Source organism: Montipora capricornis, chromosome 14 (assembly GCF_036669925.1).
Source record: "Montipora capricornis isolate CH-2021 chromosome 14, ASM3666992v2, whole genome shotgun sequence".
Classification (NCBI taxonomy): domain Eukaryota; kingdom Metazoa; phylum Cnidaria; class Anthozoa; order Scleractinia; family Acroporidae; genus Montipora; species Montipora capricornis.
Genome location: NC_090896.1, coordinates 40,610,884 through 40,633,383, shown reverse-complemented (window position 1 = coordinate 40,633,383; position 22,500 = coordinate 40,610,884). Strand labels below are relative to the sequence as shown.

General features: G+C 40.9%; 1 protein-coding gene across 1 annotated transcript in view; it reads right to left on the bottom strand.

Moving 5' to 3' along the window:
- The window catches only part of LOC138032773 (uncharacterized), a 57,380-nt gene that overhangs the window by 22,792 nt on the left and 12,088 nt on the right, over positions 1-22,500 (bottom strand). The window contains exons 8-14 of the mRNA XM_068880497.1: positions 21,942-22,318; positions 21,344-21,511; positions 19,666-19,776; positions 18,644-18,760; positions 17,769-17,859; positions 1,826-2,206; positions 651-773 (exon numbers count right to left, since the gene is read on the bottom strand). Coding sequence (XP_068736598.1) covers positions 651-773; positions 1,826-2,206; positions 17,769-17,859; positions 18,644-18,760; positions 19,666-19,776; positions 21,344-21,511; positions 21,942-22,318 — 1,368 coding nt within the window. The remainder of the gene's footprint in view (positions 1-650; positions 774-1,825; positions 2,207-17,768; positions 17,860-18,643; positions 18,761-19,665; positions 19,777-21,343; positions 21,512-21,941; positions 22,319-22,500) is intronic.

Below are 22,500 nucleotides of genomic sequence, written 5' to 3'. Positions count from 1 at the left end.
ATAGTAACTGATTTCGGGCTTAATTGTTCGGGCAGCGAATTAGGTGATCGAGAATTCTTTGCACTGATTTTACGGAGTCTCATACTGGAATGGTGTTGCAAACGGCGTGGAGTTTCTTGGTTGAACAAAGGACCCGGAAATTCTCGCCATCACCACTTACGCTTTTAGCGTGGGCCCAACCGTTTCGGATCATCGAACGGAGAAATTGGTTGTACACAGCGTCGATTCTGTCAAAGTTTCGCGCTGTAATTGTCCAGCATTGGCAGCCGTAGGTAAGACGGGACCTCACTTCGGCGTTAAAGACTACGATTCTCGCAGCAAGTCTGATTTTGTAATTGCAGAAGAATCTTTTTTCTGGATGCAAATTTGGCCCTGGTTGTTCAATACTCGCGTTGATTTCTGCATCACCGGTGTCGTTGTTATCGAGCCGAATTTGAGCACCGGGGTAACGGAACTGAACACACTTTCTAAATCTGAAGAAAAGAGGGAATTGAGATTTTTTTTTCGATCATAGTACGACTTTAAAGGATTTATAATGGGCAAAGGCGGGGAAATTCCCAACCAATTTGCCCCAACCAATATGGCGTCAAAAAACCGTGAAAAGGTCTATTTTTAGCTAACATTTTAAACTTCATATCAGTAGTACATACCCAAGCAATTCCTTCCATCATAACTATATCCTGAATTGCATCTACAGCTGAAAGATCCACCATTATTAATGCAGGTGGCATTCTCTGGACAGTCGTAAGAAAACTCTTGGCACTCGTCGTAATCTAAGTTACAAAACAAATATAATCAACCGACTATGCAGCGTTTCCAGATAGATAACTCTTTCTGGCATACCTCAAGGGCCGCACTGTTATTTATAGGTGCTAAATAATAGCTTATTTAGCCTCGTGCACGAAGAGTAATATTAATTTAAGACCCTTTCAAAAACATTGAGTTGTTACGGAAGGAAAACGAATCGCCTCCACCTCTTTTGAAGATGAGTACGTAAATAATTAGGGTTTTGAAATAGCAGTATTCACATTAGAGGACGGGAAGCTCGTCAGACGGGTAACCCGTATGACGAGTTTTCCGTCCCGGTGTGAATTCGCGATGAAAAAGTTATCTGACTTACCGAGATGCCGAGGTACTGGTGCGAAATGTGCGTGGTTACCTAGACAGCAGTCTAATCGGCGCATTTTCTCCTAAAACTCGACCTGGAAACCCGTCTAAGTGTGAATTCGTGATGCATTTGATGAGTTTCTCGTCTAGTCGGGATACTCGTCTTTAAAAACTCGTTGACTCAGACGGGTAAGTGGACGGGTAAATTTGAACGAGTTTCTCGTCTAAAACCCGTCTCAACCTGATTTCACACTAAGACGGGAAACTCATCTCAGACGAGAAACCCGTCCAAGATGGGTTGCTCGTCTCTAGTGTGAATTCGGCCAATACCTCCCTTACGCTCAAACTTCAGATACTTGTTCCAACTAGTTTTAGTTTTCTTTCCTTTACACCACAGTCGCTCATTCAAAACCGATCTTGTCGGATAAATAAGCACCTCGATATTGACTTGTCGCGAATTTGACGCTGGTGTACAATGTTGAACGCTTCTCCAAGATCCACCATTTTGGCAATGTATCAATGGAGTCAGTTTTGGTGGAAATTTTTAACACGAACCTCGGTACCAGCGTGAAAGCTACATTGCGATTGGCTTACTCAGAAAAAAGGAGTGCAGTTCGCTTTGAAACAGCCACGTGGGGACGAGGACCATTCAGTTTAGCCTTCGCCCGAGGGGCCCTGAAGGGGACTATCCTTCATGCTAACGTCATGCTAACTATACCTTTCTTGCAGCTGTACTTATGACAGGTTGAACAGTTGACATCATTCCATTTGTATTTGTGATCCTTAAGTAAGCCAAGAGAATGAACACAATCCTCATTGTGAAAGTTATTGGGTTGATTCGTTGCCCAGTAATGGAAGTCAAATCGAGTTCCATCACTCCAAACGAACGTTCCTTCACTATTTATGTCAGACAAACCAAGCCAACCATTTTCTCCGTTGTGTAAGTTTTGCAGAAAGACATTTTCTTCTTGGCTGTGAACACTGGGGAGATTGGCTCCCAGTGTAGAACACCTGCTCTGACCGTTACTCCAGGAATCACAGGATGATATTTTTTGGTAACAATATCCTTTAAAATACATCCAGTCATCAGGGCAGATATCTGAAAATGAAAGCAAAAATTGTAGCTTTCATTGTTGACAAGTTCAGCTGAAGAGTGTATTTTTTTGAGAAGATGAAAAATTATTTAATTTTCGCATTTTTCAAGAAAAAAAAAAAACGTTTCTCCATTTGTGATTCCTCAGAAGAATTTTCTTGAAACTTTCCCTGAATGTTTCCTACTAATCCCTGTTTTGAGAACTACAAAAAACGATATGTCACTGTGCTTGCTTAAGAGATATAATGGGCCAATCTTACCCCATTGATGCCGGTACTGATACTAAACACGCGCGTTATTTCAGTTCATCGGCTCAGGGTACACTTTGCGGTAGCTAAACGAGAGGGTTTTTAAAGTAACACTTGAAAAAACAACTGATAGTAGAAAGTCTAGAGCATATGGAACACTTTCTTATATAGTTTATGGAAAAATCACTCAACTTGAAAGACATCCACTCAAAAACGTTTCCCGAGTCGTTGTTTTCAAGATCGTAATTTTCATCCCTGGGTAAGGGCCTCTGTGAACGCTTTTAGCTATATCTTTTTTTCTTTATTATTATTCTTTTATTTGAAGGGGATAATTTGTACACCGAAATAATGCAATAAATGTATAGGTCACCGTGCTCGTTTATGAATAAAACACTATTGTACTTGTCTATCTAGATTATCGTAGGTTGAAACAACAAAATTCGCCATGTTCTCGGAATTCATAACTTCCCTCACGTGTTTTGAGAACTGTTTCAGCGTGTATGATCGAATTGCACCATATTTTCAATGTTGCAAATTTGACCAATTTCAATCTCTTTCTTAGAGTCTGCGTTCCCCTTGACCAGCGGGTCGGTAAACGAGCGATTCTGAGATAATGTGTTAGGATAAACGTTTTCATTGGTTAAAAGTCTGAGCATGAGCGATCGATTTCTGCCCCGAGGAGACTCTCGCGAAGGTTTTCGTGAAGGATTTTACAGAGCATCGCATGCTTGTTTGGCTGGCTTCGCAAAACATTCGATTGATTTTTGTGGAGCCAAAGCAAAGAGTGAGAGCCTATTAAATCTAATCGAATGGAATCATCTTTCACTAAGTAATTATGTCTTTAAGATGTGGTCATACCGAGTCCTAAAGTTGCTGTATATTATCATATAAATCCATAACATGAACCTCTCGTAGTTAGGTACGTAGATGTAAGTGTCCTGGAAGCAGGTGATTTTTGGGTAGAGAAAGAATAACTGATGCAAAGAAAACTCGTTCGGCTTGTGACAGTGCTGCTGAACGCTTGAAAATATAATGGAATGTTCGGCTCTCTGGCATGCAAAGCAATCCTTTCTTTTGGCAGGTTGAAAACATTACTCGAATTTCATTTGGTTTCATTACTCTGTACTCGTGTTTTCAATCTCCATTGGAGGAAGAGGCCAGATTAGATATAGAGAATCAAATCAATGTAACGAGATTTATAACTCAATCCAATGGAATTTGCCTTACATTTTACTGAGGTACTTAGAACAAATAGAAATTCTGTAAGACTTATCTCCAACTTTAATTGTTGATTTTGTTATGCAAATACTCAGCAAATACGTTGCTTAACATTCATGATGAAATAAAAAAAAAAAAGGATGGTCTAATATAGAGCTTAACCATTTTTTAGAGCCTATTTCTTGTAGCACATAAAAGTCAGTTATAAAAATGGCCATTCTTTTGAGTAATACAGAATTCCAGAAAGCTTCTTTCTGTACTTGAATGTACTACAGGTACTACACATGGATTTTTTTCCGTAATTGCTCAGCCCACAGTATTTAATTACAGTGGCGATTATTATTTGCTTATTGAAGTCAAGTGGTCAAGTGTTTGAGAGTTCAAAGGTTGTTTGACTGTACGAGTTCTTGCCCTAGTTGTTCAAAGGGTGGGTAGCGCTATCCATTGCATCCAGCACTACCGAATTGATAAGTCAATTGGTTTTCCTAGTGTTTATCCACTGGATAGTGATTTATCTGGCCCCAGTTGTTAGAAATGTGGATGATGTTATCCACCACAGAATTTACTATCTATTGGACAGCGCAATTGGTTCTGCCACAGGCAGACAACCCCAATGATGAGAGAGCGTGTGACGTCACGTTATTTTGAATCAGTTGTAACGGGCCGATTCAACTAATCCAGGACATTTTTCCATAAAAACTTAAAATCGCAATGTTTCTTTTCAAAAACTCATTTTATGGACAGCCAGATAAATAAAGTTCACTCACCTACTATTTTCTGCGTTGTCCAAAGTGATTTGATGGGTCTTTGGGATGCTTCGATTTCCTCTTCAGATCACACGCGTCGTCACATAAAATAGGGAGCTTTAGCAAAGACAACGGGGACGGCGACGTGAATGTTACAAATTTGCATATTAGAGGGCAAAAACAATAGCTTTGCACGCCCTGCACGTGCATTTTTCATTTTTGTTCATTTCTTTGCCGTCGTCAGCAAAACAACAACGTGAAATAGCCAAATTTGAGGTTTTATGGAGGTCGTCGGCAATTGGAGATAAATTCTCATTTTCTCCCCTAAATTAAGCGCCACTCATAACGATTTCATTCCTGAGGGACTGCCACACCTTTGTCTTATTAAAAAGCTTGGAGTAGTCGCGAAGTGATTGCAATAACACGAAATTACGTTTTGACATGACGTTCTCGTTGCCGTTCCAGTCGTCGTTGCTAAAGCTTCCCATAGCGATGTTTCTCGTGACGTCATCTATTGTTATTAATATGCCAACCAGAACCTAATTGGCTGTTGAAACAATGACTTCTTTTGTTCCGTGGTTGGCAAATTTGAATATCAAAAGAAATGTGACCTCAATGTTTGTAAACAAGAAATACCGCTATTGTATGTGACGACGCCTGTGATCTAAAGAGGGAATTCAAGCGTCCCAAAAACCCATCAAATCACTTAAGACAACGCAGAAAATAGTAGGTGAGTGAACTTTATTTATCTGGCTTTCCATAAAATGAGTTTTCGAAAAGAGACATCGCGATTTGAAGTTTTTATGGAACATTTTCCTCGATTAGTTGAATCGACTGTTACAACTGTCTCAAAATAACGTGACGTCACACGCTCTCGTATCCTTAGGGTTGTCTGCCTGTGGTTCCGCTATTTTTTATCCACTGAATAGAGATTTATCCTCCTGCAGATAGCGCTATCCATTGTTTCAAGAACTGGCACCTGGTGGGTAGCGCTATCTTTTGAACAACCACAGGCAGCCCAAGCTTGGTATACGATTTAAAGACTTTGCATGGAAAAATTAACTTCGAGCTTATAAATGCTAAAGTAAGCTGTAAATGTAGAACTAAACTTCACTTACCTCTACGTACAGTTGTTCTCGTCTTTTCTGTGCAATCGGAGGGAAAACTGTTTCCGTTTTAGCCTGGTTTGTGGCTTTCGAATTTTTACGATGCCCTTAGTTGTCATTTTCCGTCATAAAGAGAAGAAAGGCTGGTGACTCGCCGCGATCTCGTCCCACAAATTGCTTTCGCATCACAAACCAACGGTCCGAATCGCCATAAAAACACCACAGCCTTAAGGCCAAATAAATTTCCTATGACATCACTTCCACTCCGGGTACACACAGCGGTTTTTGGCGGATAAATTCCAAATAATGTTCGGCTTTCTATAATCTGTCCATGCGTTCAGCTAGATGTGTCGCTACGGCCGTTATAGCTTGATTGCGATCGTATTACATTCTGCACTCTCATTGGCCAAGTGTTTCAAATTGTCCATTGAGAGTGCAGAATATAATACGATCGCTATCAAGCTATAACGGCCGTAGCCACACATCTAGCTGAACGCATGGACAGATTATAGAAAGCCGAACATTATTTGGAATTTATCCGCCAAAAATCACTGTGTGGTAACGGAGCGGAGTTGATGAGATAGGAAAATTTATCTGGCCTTAAGGCTGTGGTGTTTTTATGGCGATTCGGACCGTTGCTTTGTGATGCGAGAGCAATTTGTGGGACGAGATCGCCGCGAGTCACCAGCCTTTCTTCTCTTTATGACGGAAAATGACAACTAACGACATCGTAAAAATTCGAAAGCCACAAACCCTGCTAAAACGGACACAGTTTGCCCTCCAACTGCACAGAAAAGACGAGGACAACTGTATGTAGAGGTGAGTGAAGTTTATTTCTATATTTACAGCTTATTTCACCATTTATAAGCTCAAAGTTAATTTTCCCATACAAAATCTGTAAATCGTATACTGAGCTTGGGCTGCCTGTGGAACCTTTATCCAACCTCGCGCCCATGCTCTCTCTTTTCTTCTTCCTTTGTTGTTGTGAGGCAAGGAACCAGAGAAGAGAGACCTAAGGAATGAGGTTGGTCTTGATCGTCTCTCAGTTTTCTATAACTTTAATACACGTTGCCTCTCTATATGTACCCGCAAACAACTTAATACTAACAAATGTTTGAAAAACCTTGAAACAAATTCTGTGATTGTTTAGCATCTCATTTAATAGAAGGGACAAAGTTTTGAAGAGTTAAGCTTATGGACACCTCAAATGCCCTAGGATGACCCTGTTGACGAGTAAAATAATCTGGCGTTAGACCGAGTAAAATCCGTAAAATCTCACGCCCAGGGGCCAATAAGGGAATCAGTGATACCCTTAGGTACTCTACCACAAACAGAGCTAAGTACTGGAATCAATGAACTAACTGGCTTATTTAGTTTCATTATCTAGACACAGACGTCATGCTTTTACAGTATGTTTGGAAGCAACTTTACAGCAGCCTATATTTCCGATAAAATAAGTATTTTGTGAAACAAAAGGACAATGCAACTGTTAGGATTTACGACGAGACACTGAAGCGTAACACAACTTTAATCCACTGGACTCGGCTACACATCGATTTACAAAGGGGATGTATACGAGCGAAATGCTAAACGTACAGAAACCTTCGATAACAAGAGCGGAAACAACAACGAAAGTCACATGACACTCTAAGTCCTACACACTAGGGTGGGGTTAGTATAACTATTCACAGGTCCAGTCTCTCGGGCTTCTTTGTAACTCTTCCAGAACGAGTACGGGCTGTAACATTCTCCCCACCTTGTCCTCCTTCGGGGAGGACAACGCTTAAATTAGGCTTGGAAACAGGTATACTTGCAGCATGAACAGTGTTCGTTTGTGGCTTCTCCCCACCATGGACTGGATCCTCTGCTTCCGGGCTTACTTGTGAAGCTGCTGACTCAATCTCTAACTTGTGTAAACGTTGAACGGGTCTGTTGTAGAAACTGTTATGCGCTCTAACTGTAGCGGTCCGTACAAGCCCGTCGTTACCTGGATAAACCCTTTCAACTTTAGCCAACGGCCATTTGGTGTGCGGCACATTGTCGTCAGAAATAAGTACAATGTCGCCTACTCGAATAGAAGGGATCTCTTTATGCCACTTGTTTCTTACCGATAGGAGATGTAGGTACTCTTGTTTCCAACGCTTCCAGTAGTGATTGAGTAGTCTCTGCAGGTAGAGATACCTTTCGACAGTCCTCTTACTGGTCTCCTCTAAGCTACTTTCTTTCCTTTCCGGTAACTGGTTAATTGGCCTACCAATTGCAAGATGAGCAGGTGTAATAGGTAACGGGTCTCTGCAATCATCACTTACTGCGGTCAACGGCCGCGAGTTAATGATACCTTCGATTCTGACCAGCAACGTGTTTAGCTCAGAAAAGGTGAGAAGTGCCCTTCCAAGGACCTTGCGCAGTGGTTCTTTTATCATTCTGCAAAATCGTTCCCACCATCCACCTCTCCATGGGGAACGCTCTGTGATGAATTTCCACTTGATCCCTCGTGATGAGAACTCTGACTTGATTTGATCTTGATCCAGCGTACTCCACATTCTTTGACTTTCAGTAGTGGGTTCATCGTATAACTTCTGAATTTCCCTGCTTGCTGCCTTGAAGGTTTGTGCATTGTCTGACCACACTGTATGGCAAAGACCTCTGCGACTCGTCATGCGACTAAAAGCTTGAAGGAACTCATCAGTTGTCAAACTATGTGTAAGTTCCAGGTGAACCATACGAGATGATGCGCATGTGAAAATACACACATATGCTTTCTTAATGTTTAAGCCCTCTTTCACATACAGTGGTCCCGTAAAATCAGTCCCAACATGCGCGAAAGCTCGTGAACAGGAAATTCCCTCCTCTGGCAGCTGACCCATTTTCTGGGCACAAGGTCCAACCCGTTGTCTTTGGCAAGCTGCACATCTTCTGATAACACGTTTAACCTCACGTCTTCCTTGAGTTAGCCAAACTTTCTGCCTTAAAGTTGATAATACCGTTTCTGGACCAGCATGCAACATGTTCTTATGTACATCTTGCACCATCTTGGCAACTTCAGGATGTCCGTGAGGCAAGATTATTTGATGCTTGCTCTGTTCGGGAAGATCAGCAAACTGTAGTCTCCCGCCAACTCTTAATACCTGATCATCTCTGTCATAATAAGGGTCCAGTTTCAGGAGGCGGCTGTTACTGGGAAGTACCTCTCCAGCTTTCAGTTTCTCGAATTCTTCTTTGTAGACCACTTCCTGCACCCACATACAACATTTAATCTCGGCTTGCCTCACCTCGTCCGCCGACAGTTCCCTTTCACAAGACCTAGACTTAGTCTTAAACAATTTGACCGCTCTCAATACATAAGCAGTTACTCGAATCAACTTTAACCATGTCCCGCAGCGTGACATATCAATCAGTGGTTCTGCAACGACTGCTGTATACACATGGGTAGTTCTTTTTTCCTCGCAAGCTTCGGCGGGAGCAGCTTCGTTTTCGGGTTGAGCGGGTAGTGGTTCACAAGGCGAAGACATCCATTGGGGTCCATTCCACCACAAAGTGCTTGAAATCATATCACTACAGCTTAACCCACGCGTCAACAAGTCTGCAGGATTCTCCTTACTTCCACAATACCTCCAACACTCAGGATCCCATGTTGACTGTACCTCAGCCACACCATTGGCAACAAATGGCTTCCAGGAAGAACTCTGCCCTTTTATCCAATGCAGTGCCACCATACTATCTGACCAACACACAACCCTAGCCACCTTCAATGGCAAAGCCCCTACAACAAATTTTAGCAACCTGGCATTTACAACTGCTGCTAAAAGTTCCAGCCTTGGAAGTGACACCTTCTTAATGGGCGCGACTCTGGGCTTGGATATTAACAGCTGTGAGGATACATTGTCTTGCTTGTCTCTTATTCGAATGTAAACTGCTGCTCCATACGCCTTGGGGGAAGCATCTCCAAAACCATGCACCTCTACCACAGAGTCTTGCGTAATACCATTTCCGAAGCATCGAGGGATAGTCACATCCTTTAGCTGCAACGACTCAGACTTCCAACTTAACCACTTTGCTTTAGTGTCGCTATCTAACGGGTCATCCCACTGTAATCCTTTCAACCACAACTCTTGGAAAAGGATTTTGGCTCTAACAGTGAAGGGTGATATCAGTCCCAGTGGGTCAAACATTTTCGATGCCAGACTAAGTAGACTTCTCTTTGACATTGGATCATGGGATGAGATGATTCCACTCGGTGCGAGGAATCTAAAGTGGTCAGAGTTCAAGTCCCATGACACGCCAAGTGCCTTTAGGGGGTCGCTCGAATTGAACTCCACGAATGGCGATGAGGCTCTTTTAGCTGGGTCAATAGCATCCATTACTAGCTCTGAGTTACTTGCCCACTTGGTCAAATTGAATGCTGCTGTCATCATAATTTCTGACATTTCTTGTTGAAGCTTCAAAGTTGAATCTACTGTATCGGCTCCTGTCAGGCAGTCATCGACATACATATTTTGTAAAATTTCTTCTACTGCATACGGGGACATTTCTTTGTATTTGTTTACATGAGCATGGACTGTAGCAATTGCAAGGAAAGGACTTGCGTTCACACCGAAAGTCAATCTCTGCATTCTGTACACCTTTGGTGCTTCGTTAGGCCGTAAATCTCTCCACAGGTAGCGGTGAACATCTCTGTCCTCTGGTGCTAGTTTGACTTGCAGAAACATCTTTTCAATGTCTGCTATGAGACCAATTTTGTGTGTTCTAAATCGAATCAGTACAGATGCAAGGTTCGGCTGTAAAGGAGGACCAGGAAGAATACAATCGTTAAGGGAGGCATCACCTCCTTCTCGTGCGGAAGCATCAAATACGATTCTGCATTTTGTCGTTCTTTTGTCATCACGAAATACAGCATGATGCGGTAAGTACCGCACAGTTCCATTGTCATCACTCTGATCAGGTACTTCCTCTGCAAAACCTTTCTCTACATATTCGTTGATCGCTGTTTTGTAAGCCTTAGCTTTCACAGGGTCTTGCTTTAACTTTCTTTCAACACTTTCCAGGCGTCTCAAAGCTTGTGCATAATTACTTTCTAGCTTTGGAGGATCTCGTTTCCATGGTAGTCGCACCTCATAGTTATGTCCATCAAAGTTCAATCCTCTATTGAAGTCAGCAACAGCACATTCTTCCTCTTGTGACATAACAGGGTCCTCGTTCTCTGCAATACCAATTGATTCCAGTTCCCAGAATCCTTTCAATGTTTCGTTAACTCCACCGTTTTCTACAACTGTCAGCATGGATGAAGTTTGCCTTGATTGGCGGTTTACTTGTCCCGTGACAATCCAGCCGAGGCAAGATTCAACAGCAACAAGTGACTCACTGGAACTACCTCTCTTACAGACCCCAGTCACAAATGAGTAGTAGTGATCTGCACCAATAAGAACATCTACTTGAACTGAACCACGAGGATAACTATCTGCAAGAGTTAAGCCTTGAAGATGAGAGTTCTTATGGAAGTCCATCTGTACTGGCCCGAGAGGATTACAAATTTTGGAAATAGAAAGGGCCTCCATCTCCACCTTTGAATCTCCCCTAATTGGTGAAAGGGTAAATTTCACTCTTTGGAATCTCTTCGTTTCGCTGGTTTCCCCACCTAGCGTTGTGACACTTAATAGCTCTGAGGGACCTTGCAGGTCAAGGGCCTCTGCAATGTTCTTTCGTATATACGAACGTTGACTCCCTGAATCTAGTAAAACACGGACTGTCATTTCTTGACCCTTAACAATTAACCTGGCCAATGCTGTCGACTGTAGGAGTGTTTCTCTCATAGGTAATGCAGGCTTAGTTGAAGCCAATCCACTTAAACTAGTGTTGCTTAGGTGCCGAGGTGTAACAACTGACTGCTGCCCATGCAATAACCAGTGATGTCGGTGACCACAATTCGCTACAGAACACTTAGGATGGCGACAAATTCTGGAGAAGTGCTTGTGGTTGCTAGGTTTTAAACAATTGAAACACAGTTTGTTCTCTTGCACTAGTTTCCATCTACCATCAAGTGATTTTTCATTAAACATTGGGCAATTTTGTGGGTCATGATCTGCCTTGCAGAAATTACAATTTGGCTGTTTTGGAGGGCGTGTTTCACCAAGTAGTGCAGAAGCAGTATACATCTCATTCTCACCACCCATTTTGGGAGATAAAGACTTTCTTCGGTTTTCTTTACCTTTATCAAAACTGTGATTGCCTGGGGTGATGTTCCCATTTGAACTTCTTTCTCCTGCTTCTTTGGACACAACTTGTCGGTTAAGAAATTTAAAGAACAATTCAAGGCCTATTTCATCTTCTTGAGTGTCTGCAAGTGTCAACTCCCATTTTTACAATAACTGAGGTGGTAACTTGGTCTCAAAAAGGGGTAACAAAATACATCCATGGCTCATTGGATCTTCTCCAAGAGCCTCTAAAGCTCTAGTTCTGTTCATAAAGGTATCATAGAGATCTCTGAGGGAGGATGCATTAACAACTGACTTAGCATCCATCTTGATGACAGATTTCACTAGAAATGAGATGATCATACGTTTTCTTCCATACCTGTGTTTAAGGCATTCAACAGCTGCTTCATAATTTTATCCGGTTACTTCATATCTGTTTATTGCTTTCAAGGCATTTCCAGTTAGCACCGAGCGTAGATAAGTAAACTTCTGAACATTTGGTAAATCAACATTGTTATGCACTGCAGCTTCAAACTGATCCCAGAAGTTTTGAAATTTCAACACATCGCCATTAAACTTTGGCAACTCAATTCTCGGTAATTTCAGATTTGAGGATACACGACTGTCACTGTATGCAATATCCTTCGAGGAGTGATCTCCCACATCGCAATCTTTATTTAGGAATTCATGAGCAGCATCCACAGCTTTATCTACTTCACTCAGAATTTTTCCCCATCTTCGGAGTTCCTCCTCCATCATATCCTCTGCAACAAGTGCAATTAATTCATTTCTCAGTTGAAGATAATTCTCACGGTACACAGTTAGCCTTTCAATTCTCAACTGCACTTTGATTTTGTTGCTTGCATTTTGACTTAGATACAAAATATCCTGAATCAACGCATCCATATCCATTTGCAAGGCTCTGGCTTTACGTCTAATCGAACTAACCTCCTGAATTTCAACTTCACTTTTCACTTGAAGAGGTTCCTTCGAAGCTTCGGCGAAATTCCAACCTTCCTTTAATTCTGGTGCAATAACATTTGACTTCGAATCACGCTGAGCGTTCACTAACCTTTCCAGTAAGACTTTTCTCTTTCCAGTAGTCGGCAATCCCTTTTTTCCAAGCATTTCGCGAATTTGATCGACTGTGGGTTGAGATAAGTCTTCCATTTTGCTCGAGGAACCGGTGGCCATGTGGTTGCAACTGATGACCTTTCAAAGTATTACAAATTTACTGCTGAAATATCTCCTTGTCTCCGGCTGTGAAGGACCATGTTAGGAATTACGACGAGACACTGAAGCGTAACACAACTTTAATCCACTGGACTCGGCTACACATCGATTTACAAAGGGGATGTATACGAGCGAGATGCTAAACGTACAAAAACCTTCGATAACAAGAGCGGGAACAACAACGAAAGTCACATGACACTCTAAGTCCTACACACTAGGGTGGGGTTAGTATAACTATTCACAGGTCCAGTCTCTCGGGCTTCTTTGTAACTCTTCCAGAACGAGTACGGGCTGTAACAGCAACATTGCAGACTGTGCCGTATTTCTAGTAATTTGAGAACTTATTCTACACAACCCCTCAATTTAACTTTGTCAGAGTGGCGTCGTTATGTTGTATGCACAGTTGTCAATGTAATTTATTTTTCATGCCAACAAAAGAAATGTTTAGATTCAAGGTTGTAGGCAAGTCTCTGCTCCTGATTGGAGTTTTAAAATAAACTGTCTTTTGTGCATTGTTAGTCAGTGAGTTGAAGAGAATAGTACCATTTCAAAACTTTGGCAGTGAGGAAAGGATGACATTATTTTGGGGGGTAAGATGGGAAATAAACATTCTCAGGGTAATAATGTAAAAAGTATTATTACATCCAATATGTCAAGTTCGAGGGTTCAAAATAATTACTGACCTCCACTCATCTGGAAAAATGGAATATTAAGATGGTGTATTAAGGATGACTAGTCTTAACCTCCTGAAGAACTTTTGGCTTTTGCATTTTTTATTTTCTTTCGGTGTGCACCTCTCTGCTTTTCCACAGGAAATTGACGACTTTAATGATTATGTGAACAGTTTCAAGTGGGGATGTTGATATGCTCTGCACAGAGACCGACGATTATGAACAACAGCTTTTCACTATTGTTGACAATGAGGTTCTTCTGGAAGTAAATTCATACAGTCTTTCTGCTCTGTTCGGGGGTACATTGTGGGGTCAACCTAGAGTATCCAAAAAAGCTAGCATGTCTACAAACTAGAGTTTAGTGCAGTTTTTCTATGGGTGTGTGCTTTGAATTAGTTCCAAATTGGCTTTTTTTTCCTTAGGATAGATTTTAACTACAAAAATATTGTTTTTGTATATGTAACACTTTTCAAGAGAATTTCTTTTTCATGTTAATGGAGCTTACAAACTGTTTCCATTTCTAGGGACTTATCTTATTAACTAAATAGTTTGGCTGATTTCATGCCGCATAGACTTTTAAAAATCATTAGTGTTTTTAGGCGTTTAAGTTTCAGAAATTTGTATTTGTCACCTGAGTTCTGCAACATTAATTTTGGCGAAATTAACAGAGGAGTATAATTTGTGATCATGGCTTGTATGAATTACCTTGTGTATGTATATATATTTTCTAAATTTGGAAAGCAGGACAAATTTTCATGGAAGAATAATATTCTAAAAGTCAACGTGGTTATCCAACTAGAAGTATAAATCTATATTTAAGAACTGTCATTATTTGGTGGAGAACAGCCATTATTTGTTTACGTATGTATACAATGAAAAGCAATTATGAAAAGCAGCAAAATGATACTTCCCTCAAGACCGGACATATACAAAACACGGATCCCAGGTCCATGGACGATCAACACTTATGGCCATCCCTCAAACTGACATTTCCTTTTTTTTTTCGACTTACACGACGTACAATGAATCTACTTTAGACTTCAAATCTACTCCAAGGAAACAAATATTTTCAACATACAGAGAAGATTTAGAACAAGCGAAGCAAAGAGTTAAACCCGGATCGATGGCTTCTCCGTACAGTTCCACTCGACTAACGAGACAAGCTCCCGGAGAGGCGAACTTTTTAGAGTATTGACATAGTGATACCCAGCAAAAGAATTGAAAGATAACCGTCTTCAAAGTGGTTTTTAGACCTAATTACTGTATATCAGCGCGGCTTTGCTTAGAAATGCTATTTCTTGTTGAACTAAAGCTCTAATTCTGCCTGTTTTCATTTTTTTTACAATGATAAGCTTGTCATATTAAGATGGGATATTGCGTCGTGTAATTGTAAAGAAATGTCCAATGTTAGTTTGACGGATGGCCATAAGTGTTGACCTCCATGGACCACCCCTGTGGACCCTGTCCATGGACCCCTTCATGGACGCGCTTATCTGGACAATTTGAGCAAGAGCCGATGATTAGGAGAAAACAACTTCCATATTAAGCCTATGTCGAGGCAGTTTTGCGGACCAATCTATTTTAAGACTACCTTTTCCACAAGAAACAAAGACATTTCCTGTTCGGTGATTCTATGACGTCAATAACTCGCGGTCTGTGAAAACGTCGCTCCTAGGTATGGGTTACTGATTTAAGCAATTGTCTCTTATAGACACCTATTCCTCCTAATATGTAGTTGACCACTCCCCTAGTGGCTTTACAGGGTCAATGATCAATACTTTGTGGGGCACTTTGCCAGACTGCTTTTGCACAATACCTGCATGCTACATGGTACATACTCGCGACATATTTACACGCAGTCCTCACCAATGCACGAAGATCTCGCGTAACCCTCCGCGGTTAATTAAAAAAAAAATGACGAAATATTTAATCGGCCGTTACAGGGACCTACGGTTTATTGTCCATATCCGAGAAGACTAGAGAGTCTAGCCATTTGATGATGTCATTACAAAGGCAGCATTTTCTCCTCCTGTGTTGGTCCGGCCGTGGTTTTAATCCCGCGTTCTACCTCACAATAGTCCGATACTCAACCAACTGAACCAACCGGTCGGCTGAGTCCAGACCTACCAGCGTGGCATAAGAAAGACCAGCCCAAGAAAGCATGCTAAAGCCCCAAGAGGACGAAGTATGCAAAACATGACTTGCTCTCAACTAAGTGGCTTCATACTTCAGTTTGTAGAGCATTGCACCGACATCCCACAGGTCATGGGTTCCGACCCCGTTAAAGCCTCTTGAATTTTTCATGTCTCTGTAAGGGACAATAATTATTGCTTATGCTCCAGATAAGTGCCAGGATGACTTCTCTTTCTCGTCCAGAGATTTTTCTGCTTGAAACTGTACAAAATGAGGGGTGGTCCACAGGAGTATTCCATGAACCGGGTCCACGAAGGGGTCCATGGACCGGGTCCACAGTGGTGGTCCATGGACCTGGAATCTATGATTTGAATAGGTTCTTCAAGACCTCTACATCTTTAGAACACCAAGGATATTTTACCCAAAGATCTCATGTTCTTTTGCGAAGAATCCTAAACCTTATTTAGTGACGAAGAATCTCACTTGAAAGATCCTTCAAAGACGACATAGTTTTCTGATTAGAAGAAGGATTTATTCTTTTGGAGAGAATCCGGTTTCAGAGTCTGGTGTTTCGCTCTCCTTAATCTTCCACGATTCAAAGACAGTCTCTGATCCCGGACCAGTGCATTAAGCAGCGACACAATCTGCTTTACACCTCCACACTACTCAAATTTTAATCGAAAATCCCAGGCAACACTTGACAACACAGCCCGTTGGTAACAAATTCAGCACATAGATATGTTATCGCTTTAATCACATCATATTGTTCCTTTTTCAGTTCTAGGGTGGGTTGCATGCCATCGTGAAACAAATCCTCCACCCCGTAAGTTCACCATTTTGGCGTTGAGCTTACGCCTGCGCAATGGTGTTCATGACAAGTATTTCGTCATTCGAAACAAATTATCCCAGAGTCGCTCGTTTCCCGACCTGCTGGTCAAGGTGAACGAAGACTCTGGGAACGAGATAAATGGACTAATTAATAAATATTGGCACACTATATGCGCAGTACAGGATGCGCAGTGTCATACTGAGGAATCACCTTAACGAGACGGATCAGGTCGACAGTGATCGAGTGAAGTTCTTTTTCTCACTCGAAAAAATCTCAAGAACAAAACCAACTCGTGATCGCTTGATTTTGTCTGCAAAGGCTAATTTACGTCTAAAGAGAAAATGAGATGTTGCATGCTGTGTTTCTTATTCTAGAACAGGCCCAACCTAACCCAGTACGTAGGTACCTTTGATAGTTAAAGGGACACTGTCATGCTCAGTTTGCTGTTTTAGGTCAAAATGGGTGAAAATCTAAATTAGTTCTTAAGCTCACACGTACAACATTCCAGACAACCCACTGACAAGATATGAAGTACTTTATATTTATGGCACAAAGAGCTATTCGTTTTTTTTTTTTTTTAGATTTTTGGTGTCTTTCTGAAAACACTGTCTCCAAACTTGCCAGTTTTTTTCAAGTTTCAATCCATTTCCATCCTCTCCATGCTTGGCTACAAGCAACAAATAATAGCTTCAGTGCACTTGAATGGTCATTGGCAACAAAACTACAGCATTATTTTGTGGTTTTCATTGATGCGAGAACTTCTTTTAGTGTTTTGAAGTTTGACTAAAATAGCGTGACACTGGCCCTTTAAAGGGGATGTGTCACGAAATTTAGTCAAATTCAACGACTGGAAACTGGCAACCAAATAAAGCAAAACATAAAAATAACTCCTTAGAACATTGAAGGAAGGTTTGAATAAAACAGCAAATACAAGAGGAGGCAGGGATGTAAAAAATTGGATTGTGAATTGGGTATTTGAAAACTGTTCAGGCTAAAAGTTTTTTGACCGAAAACCTTCGGTCAACCTTAAGTCATTTTCAGTCGAAACGTCGTTATCAAGTTTTAAGTGAACGTCATTTGACGTTCAAAAAAGTCAGTGTGCAAAATTTCGTATTTCTTATTTCGTTTACGTTATGTTGTATAGCGAGAAGGGGCGACTAAATGGTAAAATGACACAAAATTAACTTATTTACCTGCTAACACCGCGTACGACACAGTTAGTGGGTCAAACCGCTGAACAAATAGCTCTTTGACGCAGATTCTGAAGCTTGCGATGCTGATAAACTTAAGGGAAAAACAAGAACGGTGAGCAAAAGTGACTCAAAATGCGAAATGAACTGCGTATAACATGACAGCCTCGTTTTCAAGACCTTTCCATTTGTTTTGGCGTGCTCTGGATGCGAGGGTATTACAACCTCTTTGATACATTACGAATTCTTTCACCATTCCTGCCCCCCACCCTCCCCCCTTGGCCAGTCAATCAAGGAACACGATAGGCTATGGATTGAAACTGGCTGACTACACTTCAAATATAACAATTTATAAAAGGTGATCGGATAGTTTAATATTTGCTTGCGGCATTTTTCCTCTTACCCTGACAAACAAAGAACTGAATACAAATCTTAAGAACCAAAGTATGGTGTGTAACTATTGATGTTAATGGTGTATTGTGCTCGTGGGAAAGATAATAGGCTGGTTACCGTTGCTAGGCAACGGGGAGACGACAACTGACAAATCAGTGTCCAGGGCAGGAGCCTACGAATCTCTTTCTTTTTCAATGAGACGCGCGGTTTAGGAGCGGTACTAGTTTCGTGCCCGCGGTGATAATTTTAAGTTAATGTTTCCAAGATGGCTTGACATGGCTAAATAATACACCCCTTTTCTGGGATTTCGCGCCTGGGAAAGCCTTGAATTTCAACTTTAGTGAGTAAGGGAAATTCTCCAAATTATTATGGCTTATATTTGATAGGGTTGCTCTCTTATTTTGAGCAATCGTATCAACCCCGAAGTGCTTTTTTCCTATTCTCGCTTCCAGGAAACCCACAAGCATTTTTAATTAAATCTCTACCTCAATCCAGTTGACAATTCCGTTGCAATCCGGAGATGCATTCCCTCCTCCGCTAGAATGCTTGGCTGTAAGTATGACTGTTGGGTAGTTATTGTACGTCCGTGTAAAACTCACATCCTGTAAATCACCAAAAAAAAAAAAAACCCTGCATCTTTGTCAAAAGGTGGCGTTTACTTAAATTTCTCCCTCTCATGGCGAGTTAATTGCAAAGTGCAGAGTCTTTCTGGCAAAAAATAAAACCGTTAAATTAGTTAACAAACTATAATCTCCACTAAACAGAACCAGTACGACTACCATCGCAATCATTAAGCAGTAGAACAAAAAAAAAAAAAATCAGAGCAAGTTGGCCTTTGGATCTTTACCACATTTATAATTACAGAGTTGCACTTTCCACCAGGGTTATGCAGCAAAATTCATTGAAATTCAAGGGCTTTGCGCTTGTTATCGACGCTTGGTACCATGGGAAATTGTTTAGTTCTGTCTTGTTTCATTTTTCAGAGACTTTTAAACAAAGAAGACGAATCTTCTGCTCTTTTAATTATGAGGCATATGCGGAAACGCCTCGGAGAGATTATATTTGAACTAAGACTAAAGCGGCCATATCCAAATAGATTGGCTTTGAAGATGGTCATTTTGAAAATTTTGATTGTGCGGCCATACAACCGTACTCATGATGAAGTCCACTCAAGATGAGATTTTGTTTAACGTTACTGTATCTAGTGATTACTAAGTGTTTAAGGATGACGATATACAAATTAAGTCATTATGTTTATCGCTACAAGAAAATTTGTACTGTTATCAGTATCTCCTGCAATGGGAAATGTGATTCTGGTCATCGCAGCTCGGATTGTTAGGAGGGAAAGTGAAAAATGGGGATATAATGAATGTTCCGTTGACATGGCAAGTGATATTGGCACACTAGTAAATGTAATCTGCAAACAAATGTGCACATGAAAATGGGATTGGTAACCCCTTGCCCTCTTCGGGGCAATTTTTTTTTTATCATTGTTACATTTCCATACCTGGCAAAAAGCGAAATTGTTACTCTTGGAAGGTAAGATACCATTTGGAAAGCTGACATTACTGTGCTCTGAAAATAACGGTCTGTGTAAGGTCTCGAACGCCAACCAATTCTAAGGAGAAGAACAGACAAATAGGTAGTCAGTGTTTTTATGCTCGAATTTACTTCCATTACCTGTCGGAATGCAAAGAACTCATGGTTTGTATAAGGAGACACTCTACCTTGGATTCTCTCGTTTATCACACGGATACCGCAAAATTATTGAATTTTGATTGGCTGAGATGGAGGACATTTTTTGTTAATCATGGCCTAGGGCACCTTTGGTACTTATTACTTGATTCTGATTGGTTATCAATTGCTCAGCCAAAGCAAGCGTCAGGTTGCCCCAGTTGTTCAAGTGATGGATAGCGCGCTATTCACCGGTTAAATCACTATCCACTGGATAACTCGATTGATTTTGCGAGTGTTTATCCGCTGCATAGTGATTTATCCAGTGCATTGCGCTATCCATCGTTTGAACAACTGGGGCCTGATTGGTTAACAGTTGCTCAGCCAGGGCAAGCGAGGTTACAAGAGAATCTTTATCCACAAATAAAATGCTTATAATAATTATTTCTGTTGACAGCAACGAGTTATGGAATTGACCTTAATTAACCAAATGAAAGCGTGTTGCTGAAATTTTAAGACTGAAGACAGTGTTCATTTGTTGCGGAATTGAACTCTAAGTTTGGACGTTTATGCGATAAACATGTAATCGCAATGTGCCACTCGGGCAATTTTGTGAAAACTATAAAGATACGCGTGAAATTAATCTTTAATTAACTTCGATCCCATGTTATTACACATATACAAAATCAACGGACAGTCTTTGCAAAATGTGTCTTTAGCCAGGATCATAGGAATTGCAATAAGGTCGATACAGTCTAAAATGAAATCACCTTTCATGACTGATAGAACTTTCAGACGAGGCAAACATTAGCCACCTAGAAATTTCTACAGACCTGAAGTGCCCCTAGAACTTCCCCGGTAGCAGAGGTCTATTTTCTTTTGCGTTTTCTGTGCTAACGAGTACGGGAAAAGAGACCTCTGCCATGGATCGAAACTCGCTGTATTGAGCATGCACAGAGGTTACTTAGCGATCGAATCCTCATGTGTTGGTTTATGCAAGTATTGTGGAAACCTTTTTAGGTGATTCAGACAAATTTTAAAACATTCAGACGTTGGATGCCTCTGAATATAAACTTATTCAAGGTCCCTTCAAAGTCAGTCTATCCACGAGCTTGTGTCACGTAACAGGCTGGGTCGATTGGGCGTGACTTAAAAAAAAAAATAAAATAAAAATACATATATATATATATATATATATATATATATATTGGGCTTGAATTGAAGAGGACAACTCACGGTTTTCATGATTTTAAAAACAGTAAAAAATGCGAATGTTTTCCTGATACTACTAAAATTCCATAAAAATTTCTGAAATGTCCTTAAGTTTGTTGCTGTTGTTGTTGTTATTGTTTCTCTTGTGTGGAACGAGAACGAAAAGCTAGAAATGGAACCTTTTTCTTCATTTGCGACAAGACTTAGTCTAGCTATACATAGAGTCGAACCAAAGAACAACATCTTTATAACCCTGGACAGCTCATCACTAAATCACAAAATTAGTACGCACTGCTCACCACAGAAATGTCATCGTGAACTCCTGCAAAGTTCTGTAGTTCTCGGATACAAATCTTAAAAGAACGTGCAGATACGTCTTCTAACCAGACACTGGCTGCGTCATGCTTCAGGCTTGATCTATAGTGCTCGGCTGTTACGAAGACAGTAGGTTGTGAAGAGAATTTCCCCTGATAATTTAAAAATTAAAGGAAACATCTAAGTCCAACCCGTAGGTTTTTAGACTCTGCTAAAGTGACAAACGTTGTTGAGAAAATCTTGAGCATATGCGATCAATTGGTTGGGTGCGATAGCACACCGAGTTGAAAAGGTTGTTTGGCTTTATACTTCATTACCAAAATCAAAGTGCCCAAACAATTATCTCATTCACGGAAATAGGCGCTGCAAATGCTTGCAATACCACCATTTTTTGCATGCTGATGCAATTAAACACACTTTCAAAATCTGTAGTGTTACCTGAAGCGAATTTGCGCGTATACGTAGTCTGTTTGGTGGTTGGAAGGATAGTCTATAGAATTTCAAAATTAACCATTATGTCGCTCCTCGTATAGAGGCAATAAATCCGTGGAGGAAAGACATCAATGTACTGAGTTTACTTACGTTTGGCAAAGTGACAGTCTGACAACTAGTTCCAGTCCACCAACGAGAAAACTTTTTCTCGCCCGCAATTCCTCCGGGAGGAGCTCCCTGATAAGCGATCCAATCCACAGTAGCAAAGCTATCTGATGGGTAATCATTTCTTCCTGCTCTGGTCACGCATGCGGTGAATTGAGTACTGTTCACACTTTCAACCCAAGGAGTGGTGGCTTCATGGACATAGGCTGGATCAGAGTAGTTCACATGATTCACAGTAAGCTGTATGAAGATCTTTTGGTGAGGGTAAAATATGAATGGTTCAAATTGAATGGTTTCACACTGATCTTCTGCCCAGGAAGGGTGATTCTTGAACTGATGTCTACCTTTCTGCAAAGGAAAACCTATAAAATAAAAAATGAAATGAGTAAGTTGGTTATTAACTAAGTCTCTTTCACAACTGGGTATAATTAAGTACGTATAGCTTCTTCTTTTGAAGATGTTTGCATACCAGTTGCATCATATTGTCAGTCTTGTGCTCTTAAGAGCCAATCGTAGTTGTCATATATTTTAATTCCAGTTGTTT